At 62.7% G+C, this 16,596-nt stretch overlaps 1 protein-coding gene across 2 annotated transcripts in view; it reads right to left on the reverse strand.

Annotated features, from left to right (window-relative positions):
* Tp73 (tumor protein p73) overlaps window positions 1-16,596 on the reverse strand; it is a 47,385-nt gene that overhangs the window by 25,986 nt on the left and 4,803 nt on the right. Inside the window, exons 2-3 of one of the 2 annotated variants that reach the window (XM_005404142.2) lie at window positions 12,298-12,402; window positions 11,937-12,057 (exon numbers count right to left, since the gene is read on the reverse strand). In XM_005404142.2, coding sequence (XP_005404199.1) covers window positions 11,937-12,057; window positions 12,298-12,389 — 213 coding nt within the window. In that variant the 5' untranslated portion in view covers window positions 12,390-12,402. Of the gene's footprint in view, window positions 1-4,876; window positions 5,132-11,936; window positions 12,058-12,297; window positions 12,403-16,596 lie in introns of those variants that run through there. The other variant, XM_005404143.2, reaches the window with a different exon arrangement.

The following is a 16,596-nucleotide window of genomic DNA, read 5'->3' on the forward strand; positions in this document are numbered from 1 at the left end:
GGGGCCAACAAGACGCGGCTTGTCCCTGGGGGAGCTGTCTCGAGGTATGCACCCCCCACCATGCCAGGCCCTGCCCAGCCCCATGCCAGGCATGTGGAACGTTCCACACCTCGAGCCCGGGAAGTCTGCCCCCAGCAGCCCGCCGCCTGCTGGGCATGTGTCTGCAGGACCCACCACCCGCACCTGGGACCCGACTCCCAGGGCACACACGCAACCCCCTGCCCGGCACCCCAGGATATGACACCCCGCGTCCGCACGCAGTCCTACCTGTCTGCCCATCCATCCACCTGCTCCTCCAGCCGATGCTCCTCAGGCACTGCCCGCGCCATCTAAGGTCACCCCGGGGGCCGGCTGTTGAGGTCCCCAAGACTCCCCAGGGTCTGGGTCAATGGGGAGCAAACCCGACAGCTGGACGGAGACGCAGGACTGAAGGACTGGCGAAGGCCAGCTCAGCCAATGTCCAGGCACAGGTGTGCTGCCTGTGATGGTCCGAGCCAGAAGGTGACAGCAAGGCTGGGACCCAAAGGCAGGGGAGAAGGCCACCCAGGACGAGCGGGTGAGGCCTCTCCGAGGCCGAGGACAGAGACCCCAGGCCACAGCCACAGCCACCACCTGCTCAGGGCGTTCCCAGCCTGGCTCTGTGCACAAGAGGACCCTGAGCCCTGGGCCAGCCACCTCCCAGGTCCTCCACGTCGCAGCCCGCATTTCCTGGACCCGCGGGGTGCTGAGAGCACAGCGGCAAGCAGGCATGCGGGCACAGGGCCCCGGGAGGGGAGGGCCGGCGCTGCCTGCGGGGAGGCAGGCGCAGGCTGGGAAAGGCAAGGGCCTCCACGGAGTGGCCGGCCACAGGGCCTGGGGACATGGGGGGGCCTCCAGGGGGGCCTCAGGCAGGGCCAGCAGGGCCAAGGGCTTGCGCTGAGGACAGCCAAGGGCAAGTGCAGGGAGATGGAGACAAGGTGGGGGAGGGCAGAGACGGCCAGAGTTCGCTCTGGGCTGGGTGGACGGGCAGAGCTAAGGACCAGGGGACAGTGGCAAGGACACCAGCTACAGGTGCCTGAGTGGCAGCAGGGCAGCAGCACTGGGCCCTGCGCACGTAAGGAGACTGCGCAATCAGGACCTCAGGGAGCAAGCCCGGCTCAGGGCTCTGTCCTGAGCAGGTGGCGACATGGGCTTTGCGGACCGAGACAAGGCAGCCATGCAAGAGGCACCCGCACATTTCAGAGCCAGGGAGTTCAGGTCCCACCAGACTGGAGCCCTGGGGGATCCGGCAGGGGACAGAAGTCAGACCTGGACAAAGGTGGCAGGGAGCCTGGAACAGCACCGGGAGCGTGGGGCAACTGCCACCCAGCAGGCGCTAGCCTGAGCCCCGTTCCTCACACCGTGGCTCTGCCAATCTCAGTTCCGCCCTGGCCCCTCCCAGCCTTGCCCGGGGGTCCCAGCAGAGGCCCCTGCCCCTTTGGTGTCCTGGCTCTGCCCCTCCTCCCAGCCCATCCTAGCGACCCTCTGCACTCCGCGGCAACCTCACCTGGGTCCCCGGCTCTTCCTTCCACTCACCCTCCCCAGCCAGCACAGGTTCCAGCCGCTTATCCCACCCTCAGCCCCACGTGGCTCTGATGCCACCTGTGCCTAGGACCCCAGCGGTCACTCCTGCCCGCTGCCTTGTCAGAGTAGGCGCTGCGGCCAGCACGGCCCAGGCTCTGGCCCACCTCCCAAGCCGACTCCACAGCCTCCCAGCCTTCGGTGCAGTGCTCCAGACCCTCAGCCTCACCCAGCCCAAGTTGCCAACCTCACCCCGTGCCTGGCCAGCTCTGCAGATGCCCCATCCTAGCCACCGGCTAGCCGCCGCCCAGGCCCCAGTACGTGGGCTTTTCCCTCCCTTCCTCACCCGCCCCTCCGCCTCCTCTCCCTCCTCCCCTGCCTCCTCCCCTGTATGATGGCCACCCGTCCACACAGATGACACAGCCAGAGCAGATTCGCCACCTTGGCCCATGCTGCCTGGGTCACCGCGCATCCTCTGCTGGCAGCAGCAACCCCCACCCCCACCGTGGTCCAAGGCTGCTTCCTCACAGGACCACTCCACCTGTGTGCCCCGCCTCCACCCTGCCCGCCCTGGTCCGTCCCCAGCTCCTGCAAGCAGGGCCACAGGTCCCTTGGCTACACCTCCGGGCACACAGTAGGCGTCCGGTGATTATTTCTTGCCACGCCAATTGGCTTTTTGCCACCAGAGCTGCCCCCAGGACCAGCCTGCCACACACCCAGCAGGTCCCTGCTCAGCCCCTCATGCTGCCCCCAGGGTCCACACTGTTCACATTTCCCGATGCGCGCTGTGGCACCAGACAGGCCCCGCTGCTGACCACATAGCCACGCCAAGACTGTCCACAAGCAAGGCCCCTGAGATCACCCTGTCTACCTCCTGAGATGCAGAGGTTCCAGTCACAGCAACCCAGGGCGGGGAGGAGAGTCCCGGGGTCAGGGGACAGAGACAGGCTGCGACATCCCCTGCCCATCCTGTCTAGATGGCCCTCAGGCCCACGCTGCACCATGAGCGGGACTTGTCACCCGCTGCATGCAGGGGGTTGAGCTCTTGCCCTGCTCACGCTGGTCTGTGCAGACTGCCCAGCAGGCTGGCGCTGCAGATGCAGGAGGGAGCATCGCTGGACCAGAGCCCCCAGAGATGCTCAGCCCCCAGAGCCGGGGAGGGAGGGAGCAGACAGCGGTGCAGACACGGCAGGAAGAGCCAAGGGCATGCAGGTACCCCGGCCAGTGCTGCCCGCCTAAACAGAAGGAAACAGGCCCACCAGGGGCATCGCTCCCCGCGGACACAGCTCGGGCAGCCAGTGATAGGGCTCAAGCTCACTCTGGACCCTGACCTTGCCAGGTGTGCTGGGTGGGAAATGCAGCCAGCCAGCCAGCCAGCACCCTGCAAGCCAGATGCCCTCCTGAGGCCGGGATCCGCATGGGTCCCGCACAGCCGGTGTACTCAGGAAGGTACAAAGGGCAGGGCGGATTCATCCCCCCCAGTCTACTCGTTCTCCTGGGGTGGACGCCGTTTCCTCCCCTGTGATGACTTCACTCAGCGGGATAAAGTCACACATTCTCCCTCTGATGCAGATAGGGAAACTGAGTCACCCACCCGCATTAGCGCAGCGGGGCTCAGCCAGGTCCCCAGGGGCTCCACTGCCACACATCCTCGGCCCAGCACATGAGGTGCTGCTGGCTGCGTGCTGACAGGTGAATGAACGAACAGGCCAGTGGCCCTCGGTCTACGCAGCAAGGACACAGTGACCACTGCCAGCCCCAGAGCACGTGGCGGGCACAGCGGGGAGGGCGCTGGCTGTCACAGCACAGAGCCGCACCAGGGCCCGTGTGCCTCCCCAGCTAGCTGGCAGGGACACCAGGCTCCAGGCTGGAGGCTCCGGGGTCTGCTTCCATTCAGGCAGAGTGCAGGGCCCCAGGCTGCCCAGGAAGCCCCTGGCACCGCGTTTCCAATAAGGACGGGTGGGTGGCCGCGATGCAAGCAGGTGCGCCTGCCCACGGGGCTTCTGCCTGGATCGGGCCATGTGACAGGCCACACACGCTGCCACGCTTGCCTCAGTCTGGCTGGGGACTCAGTGTACCTGTCCAAACACAGGCAGACACACATCCACACTCAGCACGTCTCACACATGTGCATTCCCATACCACACCACACCTGCACACACAGGCACACGCATATAAACACACCTACAACACACACATGTGCACAAATGGTGATACACATGTATGTATATGTGTATTCTCACCTGCACGTGCACACACGTTCACACTCAGCCACCCATCAATACACCCATTCGGACTTGGTCTCACACGTCATGTGTACATGGTCTCTCTCTCTCTCTTTCTTTCTCTCTCTCACACACACACACTTCTCACACACACATGCCACCTGCAGCCACAGTCTCCACAGACCGCCTGACCCTCAGCCTCTGTGACCTCCCTTGAAGCTTCTGTCTTGGGCCAGCAGAGCATGGGGGCTGTGGGGCACCCCTTGCTCCTTGCTGGGTGCCTGCATGGCACCTGTGCCAGGGCCCCCACCACTCTCAGCTCCCCCGAGAGGAAGGCAGCCCTGCATGGCACAGCTGTACTCGGCACTCGCCCTGCTCAATTAGCAGCCAGGTGCCTGGGGCCCAGGGAGCTGACAAGTCTGGAAATGAGCCCGGGTCCCAAGAGCTTGGGCCTGGGGTGAGCATGGGCTGCAGTCCCTGTCCCTCTGCCAGGCCAGCTGCCACGCGCGAGAAGGCTACGGGAACCCCGGGGCTGGCATGCAGCAGGTCTCTGACCCTGAGCTCCTGTGGTCACTGTCCCCAGGAGGAGCCCCCAGCACAGGAAAAGCCTCCTGCGCAGCTGCAGGTGAGCAGGTCCCAGGTGAGGATGCTGCTGGCTGTGTGGCAGGGCGGGGCAGCTTCACACCTAAGCCCGGGAGGAGAGGTGGCCTCCAGGTGTGCTGAGCTCCTGGCAGCCGGGTGGGGCAGCTGAGCATCCTGACCTGGCAGATCCAGCGGCCCCAGAGCCCTGAGCATCAGGAACCCCACTCACCGGACAAGGAACACCAGCTCGCCCAGCCCTGAGCAGACACTCGCCCAGCCTTCCAGCCCTACCCAGCCAGCAACCGGTGGTCCTCAGAGCTACCAGGGTGCGGATCAGCACCTCCTGAATCTGCCAACCTCCAGCCCCAGACCCGTCTCGGCGAAGCCTCTCTCCCCTCCTCTGGTGACCCCAGGTGGTAGCAGGCATCAGATCACAGACGTCTGCAAGAGACGGCCCTCTGAACTGCGCCATGGCCCCGGCAGGACGGAGCCACCCACCGGTCCCCCTGTGCAGGAGGCAGCTCACCTACCGTGGCAAGGTGCCGCCGGGGGTCACCGACGTACAGCATGGTAGACGCTTGGGGGTCTGCGCGCGCCCGGGAGCTGGGGTGCCGCTGCAGGACGAGGCATGGGTCTGGGTGGCCGGGGAGGGCGGGGCAGAGTGTGGCCGCTGGGCGGGGGGACCTTGGGGATGAGGCTCCTGGCTAGAGAGGCAGGAGCCAAGGATGCTCCGGAGCATGTGGGCTGTTTGTTGGCATTTTCGCGTTTCCCATCTGCCTTCGTCTGTCAACTGGCTGCATCCAACAACAAACCTGCAGCCCGGCCCTCTCCTCGTGACGATTCACCACCGGGCAGGCCTCGGCTTGCCCGTGCCGCGTTGGACGGCACCAAGGAGGCTGGGGGGTGCGGGAGCGGGGTCAGCGGCGGCTCCGTGATCACACCGCATCTGCGCTTCTGAGCCGCCACCCAGGGAACATACTGGGCCACAGCCCCCATCTGGCCAGCAGCAGTCCCTGAGCACCAGGGCGAGCCCTAGGCTAGCAGACCTTGGACTCGGGGGCCCAGCCACCCCAGGGAAAGACATGGTGCCGCCGGCCTCCTGCCCAGGGAACTGGGGTCCGTAGGGACCACTCCAAGGGCTGAAAAGAGGAGAGACGTGCACAGGGTGACCTGTCTCTCTGGTCCCTGAGGAGCTGGGGACAGATCCCAGCACTCTAGAAAGGCCTGCTGACTCATCTATGAAGCACCTACAGACAGCCCTGCCAGCCGACACTGCCCTTGCCACGCCCCTGATGCAGGGACCTGGCCACTGCCACCAAAGAGGAGCTCAGGGGGACCAGTGGGGCCCCCATCCCAGCTGCCATGCTTGGCACCACTCCCCGCGGGGCAGCTACCTTTCCACTCCACTCTAACCCTCTTTGGCACACAGTTGCCCTTGGCCAGGGGCCAGGTCCACCCCGTGGACAGGCAGAGGACAGCAAGGAGACCTGTCTGTCCTGACCATCCTTGCCGAATGCCGAGCTGCCCTCCTCTTCCTCAGACAGAGGGATGCTGCAGCGTGGCCACTCACGTTGGGGCGCTGAGAAAAGGGCGGCACCTGGCACTGTCCTCCCTGGGGCTGCGCCTGGAGACCGCACAGGGCCCAGAACCCAAGAGGGGACCAGGAGGGCCTCAGCTCTGCACAGCAGCCCCCGCTTCACGGGACCCCGACATCTCCACAAGGCCAAGGCTGTGAGATCAGTCACAGCAAGACAACAGAGAAAAACAAGCTTGATTTGCCAGACAAAGGCTGTCTGGCACATGCCCGTGGGGGCCAGCAGTGGGCCCCGAAGAAGCCCTGGGGGACCCACAGCCTCCTTCCCTGGGCGTGGGGGGTGTCAGCTTCCAGAACTGGGGCGGCTGTGGCTGGGGAGGGGCAGGGACCCTGCTTTGAGCCCTACCCCCCACAAGTGAAGTACGACATACGGCAAATTTGCCACCTCTCAGCTCTGTCAGGGGCGAGGGGTAAGAGGACCCGTCAGGCCCAGCCCAGGGGTGCTTCCTGTGGTGCTGGCCCTGCAGGTCCCACAGGGAGAAGGAGTGGGAGGGTCATGGTGGGAGGGGCCAGCCGGAGGCATCTGAACCCCACTGCTGCCCAGGAGCTCCCTGTGCAGGTCTCCTACATCTACGCCACTCAGAGGGGAGGGACAGGAGCTAGGGTCCATCCCCAGGACCTGGGCCCTCCCAGTGTGGCCCAGCTGCCTCTTCCCAGGGCCCCTCAGGGAGTCCACCGGCCCTCAGCACCTGCTTCTCTTTTTCTTTATCTTGTTTTTGTTTATTTTTGGTTTTGCATCCCCACGGCTAGAATCTAGGGCCTCTCACATACTGGGCAAGGTCTCTGTAACTGAGCAACACCCCCAGACCTTTTTAACCTTTAATTTTGAGACAGGGTCTTGCTAAGTCACCTGGCCAGCCTTGAACTCCTGATCCTGCTTGCCTCAGCCTCCTGAGTACCTGAGATCAAAGGTGAATGTGCCAGCTCTGCGGGGCTGAGAGCTGGGCCCTCACGGTGGCTGGGGCTCTGGGTGGTCTCTTGGCCCTGGGGTGCAACCTGCCCTTTCTCAGGCTGCAAACCCTCCTGGAAGGAAGTTGAGTCCTTCTCATTCACCTGCCCCCGCACGCTGGCCTGGGGTGCACCTTCCCCAGGCCTGGGAGAAACCGGAAAGGCCTCCCTTGTGACCCCCCAGGCCTCAAAGCTCCCCAAGTGCCCCTGAGCTCTGATTCTGGGTTTGTTCCCTGCTTGGCCCCGTAAGCCCTGGGGCAGAGGAGTGGCCCGGACCGACTGTCCCCATGGCTCCAGCCCCGCCCCCACCCACCACCCACCTGCCCACAACAGCTGTTACTGCCAGGGAAAGGCGGCGGGAGAGGCGGGAAGGGCTGGAGTAGGTGGGAGGGGCCGGGCAGCGATGCTGAGCTGGTCCAGGAGGCAGAAGGAGGGCGGGTGTTGACGGAGACCCTGATCTCAGCCCACACTGTCTCTCCACTTCCTGGCTGCTGCCCTGGTCCTCCCTCCCTTCCTGAGTCCAGGCTGGCAGTGTCCACCCTCCTGTGCCCCAAGGGGACCCTGAGACCCCATCAGAGGGGTTCATAGTGCAGGGTTAGGTTCCTGCCCGCCCCCCACATGCTGGCTCCCAGGTGCTCTTGGGGGCCTCTTCCTCTCCTGATCCTCTCAGGGGCCCCACCGACAGCACCCAGAGGCCCCAGGCCTCCCCCTCGGCATGGCCCCAGGGCTAGGCCAGCCCAGGTCACTGCAGCTGCGCTGTTCTCATAAGACCAGTGGACAGCAGATCTCTGAGCCTCCTGGGCCAGACCCAAGTCCACACCGGGCCACGTGGGGTGAGGGAGACAAGTGCTGGCCATCACACCTGACGTGTGTCCCACGTTCCTGCAGGCTGGATACTACCTTGAGGACCCAGAACCTCTCAGTAACTCCATTGTACAGACCAGGACACCAAGTCAGGAGGCTCACAGTGAGTTCAAGGCCAGTCTGCACTATACGGTGAGATCTCATCTCTAAAATACAATACAATACAGTATAGTATAATACAATACAATACAACACAAATTTAAAAAATTAAAGGGTCCCAAGACTGTCAAGCTGCGGGTGCTCCTAACCCAGGAAACCTGGCTTCCAGCCCCCACACCCACTTCAGTCTGGGCCCTCGGCCGTCTCAGCCACGGTGATTGGCTGGGCTCCCTTCTATATGATGCACAAGGCTTACATCTCACCCAGGAAGTCCCCGCTGAGACCAGGCCTCCTGTCAACCCCGTCCTCCGGAACTGATCAATAGCTTCCCCTGGCAGGGGGCTGAGGACCAGGCCCTCCCACCCCACAAGACCTTTGCTGCCCACTCCAGGTGCCCCAGCATGAAGCCCCTGCTGCAGGGCCCCACGTCCCACCTGCTGCAGGACAGTTACCTGGGCCACATCCTCTCTGCTGGATGATCCCCAGTAGGGGTCCTGGTGCAGGGGGACAGCCAGATGCCATCAGCACGGACAGCCTTCCAGCTCCCCAACCAAACTAAAACCAACCCCAGGGGCAGCTTTAAAATGACCCGCACACTTGCAGAGCAGACCCCGAGGTGTCTGGCTTCCGGAGCTGGCACTCCTGTGCGTTGACAATGGCATCCTGTCCCACCAGATCCTCACAGGAGCTGCGGCCTAAGCTCCACCCTCCTGCACATGAAGTCCCTCAGGAACGTTTGTCAAACCTCCTCAGGGGCCCCTCCGGTGAGTCACTGACCCCAGCTCCTGACCTGGAACACCAGGGGCACACAAGCCCGGGAGATCAGCTAACACCGGGACAACTCCTCTGGAGACGCCCATATGCTATACCCTATCCCCATCTCCCCAGGCCGGGACCCCGCCACCACCAGCCTTGGTGGTCAAGGGACTTGGGACACCCTGAGAACAGCTTCTACGAAGGCACAAGGGACACTCAGATTGGCCAGTGCTCTCCACAGGGTCCCACCCTCAGGGACCGCTGGGCTGCGCTGGGCTGGGCTGTGCCAGACGAGCTCACACTGGGCAAGCCACCGCCTCCCTGCAGGGGCGCTCACATCATTCTCACCTCTGACTTAATAAACAGCACGATCACAAAATCCAGGGCTGATCATCTCATTTCCACTCCCAGCTCGGCTCCAGCACCCGCTGCAGCCAGGCTGGGACCCGGCCACCCTGTCATTATTGTCACCCTTGGACACTTGGAGCAAGGCCGCTGTCCAGGGACAGCGGGCAGCAGCATCAGGAGAAGGCCAGCAGAGGGGGCCCGGCAGGCAGCCTGGGCTCCAGGGAATCCCCGCCTCGGGAAGCAGAGCTGTGCCCCGGGAACTCCACGCATGGCTCTCCCTGGCAGGTCGCTACCTGACTGAGTGGCCCTGTCTGCAGAGGTGCGGGCCCCACCCTCACCAGCCCTCATGGGAGCAGCGAGCCCTGGCAGGCATGGGCTCCTGAGCACTCAGCAGGGCACCCTGGGCACTGGGCATCGGGGCCGGGTGAGCAGCACAGCCCCTCCTCTGCCATCCCTGAGGGCCCCAGCCGCACAGCTCTGTCCGCTCAGACCTCTGCCCTCCCAGGGGCCTTTGTCTGAGGTCCTCCTGCACTGTGGCCTGGGGCCAGCAGCGGCCCCTCTGGACCAGAGGACACCTGTTTCCAGGAGAGGGGTGGTGAGAGGCCAGGACCCCGCCTCCAAAGAGCAGCACCAGACAAAGAGGGTTCCAAAGGGAAGGACAGCTTCACCCCCACACTGCGCAGGCGACACCAACAGTCAGATCTCACACCCTTTCCCTTACCCCTCCTCAGTTTCCTCACCAGTAGAATGGGAATCGAATAGACACCAAGTGTGGGCATGCTGGCTCCGTAAGATCAGGAGGTCAGCCACACCAACAGAGCCCCAGATGAGGGACACTGTGCGCTCCAACCTGCCACTCACGTCTGCCAGGGGTGGGGGTGCAGTGCCCTGGTCACTGGGCCCATGGTCCCCACTGCTCCTCCAGTGCCATGCCCTACTGCCTCAGACAGTGCCCTGGGGTGTGGAGGCTCCAGCTCCTGGGATAGGGGCTTTACGGAGCAGAGGGCCTGGTCGGGCACCTCCTGGCTTCCAGGGGATCCTGTGAGCAGGAGGATGGGACAGGCGCTCAGAGACGGATAATAACCATGTTCAGACCACGGGAGTCAGACCTTGCCCTGCTGGACTATGGGTGAGAAGGGTTCCCTCTCCAGGGGACGGGGCACTGGCCTAGCCTGGCCCCTCCCCCAGGCGAGGAGGGGCTGCTCAGGGAGAAGCAGGGAGAAGGGAGAAGCAAGCAGCTGTGGAGCACCTGGACAGCTGTGCCAGAAGCTCTTCCCGCCCCTGCTTCCAGCCATCCCAAAGTCCTTGCTTTCCCCAGACTTGGCCACACTGGGGGCCCTTTCTGCCTCTGGGGCTGGCCATACTGGACTTGTCGGACCTCCGGGCTGAGAGTTACATGAGCCACTATATTCTGCTGTGCAACTCAACATCCTGGCAGACCTGGTTTGGCACCTGAGGGCTTGCCTCTGGCTTCTGCAGGCTCCTAAGATGGGCTAAGCCACCTCAACTGCCACCCACCCCATCCCCCATGGCCAGACTTCTGGAAAGATGGCAGAGTGGTAAGCAGCAGAGAGAGCCTCTCTGAGAGATGGTATCCAGACACGGCAATATACACGAGGAAGAGAAGGAGGGAAGTGGGTCCCTGGGGCCCAGGGAGGATCTAAAGTGAGAACTGAAGCCCATGGGGAGATCTCGTTTCAACACACAAGAAAAAAGTGGTGTGAAGCACTTTCTCCCTGGGCCCTGGTTCCCTGCTTGGGAGGGGCGGCTTGAACCTGCAGACACATGTGAGCCCAGAGGCCTCCATGTGGAAGTGCACCAGTGGAACGGAGCAGACTCCAGTGGCTGGTGAGTCGTCTGGGTTCAGATGTCCCCCAGGAGAGGGCGACTGGCCGGGAGCCGTGTTGGAGAGGGGCCAGCTGAGCTCGGAACTCAGAGCAGCTTCGGGCCAGCTCCATCCAGCAGCTCCCAGCGTCAGGGCGCGCTGGAGCCGACTTCAAGCCGAAGGGAGGCGCACAGTGTCGCAGGCTGAACAAATGGGGTTCCAGCCTCACAGGCAGAAACCAGCCTGAGCTGCAGTGGAACTAAAGCTGCGGGTTCGCTGGGATTATCCACTACCCAGAAGTAAAGCTACGGCTGGCTTGCTGGGATTAATCAACTCGGATCTGGACTCTGTCTGCCAACTCTGCCTACCAGTGACAGCAAGTAGGCTTGAAGTGGACTTTTTTTCTCATTTTCTTCTTTTTTTTCCCTTTCTTGTTTTTGTTTTGTTTTTCTTGATTGTTCTTGTTTTTATACAAGTACGAACAGGGTTTCTAGTTTTGTTCTGTTCTGTTCTCGTTTTTATTTCCTCCTTCTCTCTCCCTCCTGTCTTCACCAGTTTCCCGAAGTGGGAGTGATCTTCCTTTGTCCTCCAGCCTTGCTGCGAACCTCTTCTCTTCCTCTATTCCCTCCCCCAACTCCCTTTCAATTTTTTCCCCTGAGGGTAAAATCGCCATAGTAAGGGCTTATCTACTGTGTACAATTTTCTGGTTCATTTTGGATGTTGTTATGGAACCAGAAATGTAGTTCATTTGGTTAAAGGTGGCAAATTAATAGCCACCGCAGTTTGTCACTCTCTAGGTTGTGTTTAATGCCATTATTGCTGATGGTACTGCTTTGGCCGAGGTGACATAATTGTTCTAATCAGTTGCTCTTCCTGGGGTACCAAGCCTGCGATTGGCTAAGGGTCATAAAAAATAGTCTACGCCAGTGCCAAAGAACCAGGGGCTGGGCCAAGTAGGCAGAAACCTCTCATCCCCAATAAATTCAAGCGATAGCATCTTGCAACAGACTCAGAACCAAAAACCAGTGACACCTGGAGGACCCTTCTGAGAAGCAGGAATTTCCTGAGGGTTCTCAGTATTAGCAATAAAGCAACTCGCCACAAGCAAGGTACAAGCCTCAACCCAGGCGTGAAGCCATCCTCATGGCACACTCACCATGACAGGAGTGGACATGTCCTGCAGGTGGAAGACGTCCATGCTGGCCTCCGCACTGCCCACTGCTTCCGTGTTCCCCTGGCTGGACTGAGAGAGGTCGAAGTAGGTGCTGTCTGGCTCTCTAGGTCAGAAAGGGACACAGCCATCGATGTCCAGGCTGGGCATCACTCACAGATGTCCCAGGGTCCTGGTCTCCTCCTGTTCCTCCCTCCTTCCAGTTCTCTGCCTCCTCTGGCTGGTGGGAGAACCAGGGAGGCGTGGCCACGTGTGGCCTGTCCCCGCTCTGGCCCTCACATTCCTAGGAGAACACACCTGGCCCCCACCCCCGCTCCATCCGGTGCGGGCTGAGAGATCTACTCACAGTGAGCTCCAAAGATGTTCAAAGGTGGACTCCTCATCAGGGGCAGTGGAGGAGGACTGGGCCATGTCCCACACGCAGCCGCCGGCCAGCATGAGGCTGCTCACACTGGGGAGGAGAGAAGGACTCGTGAGCCTCGGACGCCCCCCCACTGTCTTCCTCTGGTGTGCAGGGGGCAGGTGGGCCGGTCCTGGGACTACACAGGGACGCCCCTGGTACACGGGACTGGTGCCCTGCCCCATGATGCCCCCTCGGGCCCTTTGCGTCCGGCCTATCCTCCAGCATGGGTAGCTGAGGCCAAGGCAGCTGGCCAGGCCTGGACTCCGGTCTAGCCTGGTGTGCCGTGGGCAAGAGCTCACCAAGCACCCCAGAGGTGAGGCCAGAACAGCAGCACTTCCCATGGCTGCCTTGGGCCTGGAAGAGGAACTGAGTTTCTGCGCCCGGCCTGGGCAGGGGTGAGCTGTGCAGACGCGGGGTCACTGCTGTGAACCATGGTTGTTAGCGGGTAGGCTCAGCCCAGGTTTGGGGCTCCCCGATGCCCCGGGCCTGGAGACAGTGCAGACCCTCTCACCCTCCTGGTACAGCACACAGGGGACACCCCAGGCTGGAGGGTGGCTGTGGAGTCAGACTCCTCCCACGGCTCCTCTGTGGCAAGGCAGAGGCAACAAAGCCACCACGGGCAAGGGTGGGGACACCAGCACTGCCCCAGCCACGCGGGAGGCCCTGCAGGACCTTGTCCTACAGCGGGAGAGGGGGTGGGGAGCCCAGGCCCACGCTGCCTGCCACCCCCGCCTGCCAGGGGGATCAGCTTGGCCGCGCCCTGTAGTACCCGAGCCGACAGGCCCAGACATGCCTGGGGCTGGCGGGGCGGAGGGCATGGCCTGTGGTCTGCCCCTCTTGCCCTTTCCCCAGGCAGGCTGGCACTGGGGAAGGCCGGCAGCACACTCCTGGGGCCAACATGCGCGTGCCTAGCCACCAGTCCCTGGAATGGAGCTGGTGCTGGGAGTCTGAGGGGCACGGAGCAGGGAGGCTTGGGCCGAGGCTCGGGCCACGGCTGTGAGGACGGCAGCGCAGGACAAGCAGCTAGTGAGCGCTGGTCACACTGGGCTTCAGACTCAGGTGGAACTGGTTCCCACACAGGAGAGGACCCTGGGGGGCCAGGTCACTCCACACAGATGCCCATCCCAAGCACAGAGGCAGAAACAACCCAGCTAAGATGCAGGGCCCCACTCACTTTGCTCCCTGGGGCCCACGGGAAGGATGCGGCTGGCTCCTGCATGTGAACAGAGCTGGGCCCAAGACACGCGGCATAGGACTCAGTCCTGGGAAATGTGCAGGATCAGCAGGCAGAGGCGGCGGGGGGACCGGGCTCCTCTGGGCTAGGACAGTGCTCTGGGGCCAGACAGTAGTGAACATGCCAGACACCCAAGAGTCGTCCACTTTAAAATGTTAACTAGCCGGGCATGGTAGCGCATGCCTGTAATCGCCGCACTCGGGAGGCTGAGGCAGGAGGATCATTGCAAGTTCGAGACCAGCCTGGACTACAAAGTGAGCTCAAGGCCAGCCTGAACTGCATAGCAAGACCCTGTCTCAAAAAGACAAAAAATAAATAAATAAATAAAATGAAATAAAATGTTAACTAATGTTAGGTGACACTGCAATGCAATTCTTTCTTGGTACTGGGGATCAAACCCAGGGCCTTTGCTGGGAGCCACATTCCCAGCTCTTTTTTATTTTTTATCTTGAGACAAGGTCTCATGAAGTCCCTAAATTGGCTGGCTGGGCTCTAATTTGTGATCCTCTTGCCTCAGCCTCCCAGAGTGCTGGGATCACAGGTGTGCACCATCCTACCTGGTTCAATTTTTTTTTTTTTAAATTTCAAAATTACAAGGGGTGGGTGTCACTGCAAGCTGTTTTGGATGTTCACATGGCCACCTGGAGAAAACAGATCTGTGTCCCCAGCCCAGCCAAGTCCTCGCCACCAGCTGACACCAACACGCTCGGCCAGGGAGTGCCATTGACCTCTCACCCTCTGGCTAAGGACCTCGAGCCCCCAGCCCGCCTCCCACATGAGCAGACTGAGGACGGGGTGGGGAGCCCCGGACTGGATCTGGGTCAAGCCCACTCTTAGCCCACCTCACTGCAGGTGACCAGTCCTTGGGGACACGGGGTGGGGTCCTGTCCTCACCCTGGAGCCTGCACCACCAGGACAGACAGGGACAGCGCCACCGACCTGGAAGGTGGCGGGTGCCCTGGGCCTGGAAGCGAAGCACCGCAGAGGCCCGGATGTGGTGAGAGGCTACAGCGTCACAGGACCCCGAGGGGCTCAGCAGGCCCTGTGCTCGGCAGCTTGCAGCTCTACCTCCCGTCACCCCAGCCCAGGACCACTGCGTCCCCTGCGGTACGGAATGCCCTGCTGTGGCCGGGCCTCCCACGTCAGCCCACCTCGGGACGTGCCCTCCTGCCCCGACCCCTTGCAGGCCCCCTTAATACCCTGCTCCAGGCTGAGAGGCCACCACTGCCTGGGGGCAGCCCTGGCGTCCAGCCTGGCGGCCCTCCCCTGTTGTCTTCCGAGCTCCTCGTGATACCCCATTACCCGCTTCCTGCTCTGCAGGCCTGTGACCACCTCCCAGACACACGGATCAGAGACACAGAGGGAGACAAGGGGAGAGAGGGAGCAGGACATGGAGACAGAGAGGGACAGAGATGGGAGGAGATAGCATAGCGCAGCCACGCATCCCGGGCCGCCCGGGCCCTGTACCGGGGCCTGGGCTCACGACAGGGAGGGGACAGCCCCTCGTCAGGGTGGCAGCGGCGCTCTGTGCCCGAGCACAGGGCTAAGCTGCGGGCAGAGTGGCGTCCTTCGCATCCTCAGGGACCCAGCTCCCACGCCGGCCTCCAGCCCTGGCCCAGGCCTCTACTGCCACCACAGGGCTCCTCTGCCAGTGCTGGCCCACTTGGGGATGGAAGCGGGTACCAGGCCAGGGTGGATAGTGGGCCTCGGGCTCAGGTGTGTGTGAGTCCAGGCTCAGAGCGTGGGTCTGAGTGCACCCTGCAGGCTGCGGGGTTCCGGGCCAGCCTGGGACTCTGCATGGCCTGCTCTCCAGGCTGACCCCACCAGGTCCTTCCTCCCTCCCGTTGCCAGAAGCCAACCCCTTGCGAGGGAGGATCCGAGCCCAGCACGGTGGCACATGTCTGTCATCCCAACACCCAGGAGGCTGAGGCAAGAGGATGGCTTCAAGTTCAAAACCAGCCTGCACTACATAGTAAGTTCAAGGCCAGCTGGAGCTATGGATTGAAACCCTGTCTCAAAAATCAAATAAACAAACAAACACAGGAGGGAAAGGTGTATGGAAAGCTGCTGGGTGGGTTCACGGATGGCAGGGAACAGGAACCATGAAGCTGTCACCCTCCCTGGAAACCACGAAGGGTCCCACAGGGGCTCTAGTGTAGACGCGTTGCCCCTCTGACCTTGCCCTGGAGTGCCTGGAGCCTGTCCAGCTGTCCCACAGCCATAGACCCAGCCCAGAACTCAGCTCCACCCGCAGCCCCCACGGCCCCCGCTACCCTCACCCTGCAGCAGGGCAGCGATGCCACGCTTCTGGCCAGGACACCAGATGAGAGAGGAAACAGCTGCAGACTCCACATCTCCAAGCCGGGCCTCACCCTGCTGGGCTCTGGGGTTGCACCCCGAGGGGTCCCAGGAAGAGTGCAAGGCAGGGAGGGGACCACGGCACCAGCAAGGCATTGTGGTGGCCCGGGGCACAGGAGAAGGCCGGCTGGGGAGCACAGCCCAGCCCCGGCCTGCACGAGTGCCGAGAGCTGGCACTGCCGCCCGCTGGCTGGGTGCTCTGTGGCCCCAGCGAGGCCAGCTGAAGGCTCTAGTTTCCACCGTCACCTTGGGGTAGAGGGGGTAGGGTGGTATCTGGGTCCCCAGGCAGAGACCAGGGGCCGCCAGGCATTCAGAGGCCCAAATGTCGGGCTTCTGTGGGGCGGGGCTTCACAGCTGTGGCTGGCTGTCCCCATCCGCGGGCCACCGGCTCAGGGCTGGGGGTGGGGTGCAGGTTGGTTCCCACCTCTCTGGGCCTCACCAGGGTGCACAGGTGTGGTCCTCATGGGAGCTGGGCAGTCTCACACTGCTGCCCAGTTGGGTTACCATGGGGTACGTGGGCCTGGGGCGCCGGGTCCAGGCCCAGGCTGCTGAGGACTCAGGGTGTAACCCACTCCAGGCGTGGGGCGACACCTCGCTGTGCAGCACCCGGCGGGGTGGGGGTTCTGGAGCAGGAGGTGTGGACTCTCAGC

This window comes from Chinchilla lanigera, unplaced genomic scaffold, assembly GCF_000276665.1.
Source record: "Chinchilla lanigera isolate Chin_1 unplaced genomic scaffold, ChiLan1.0 scaffold00085, whole genome shotgun sequence".
In the NCBI taxonomy this organism is placed as follows: Eukaryota; Metazoa; Chordata; class Mammalia; order Rodentia; family Chinchillidae; genus Chinchilla; species Chinchilla lanigera.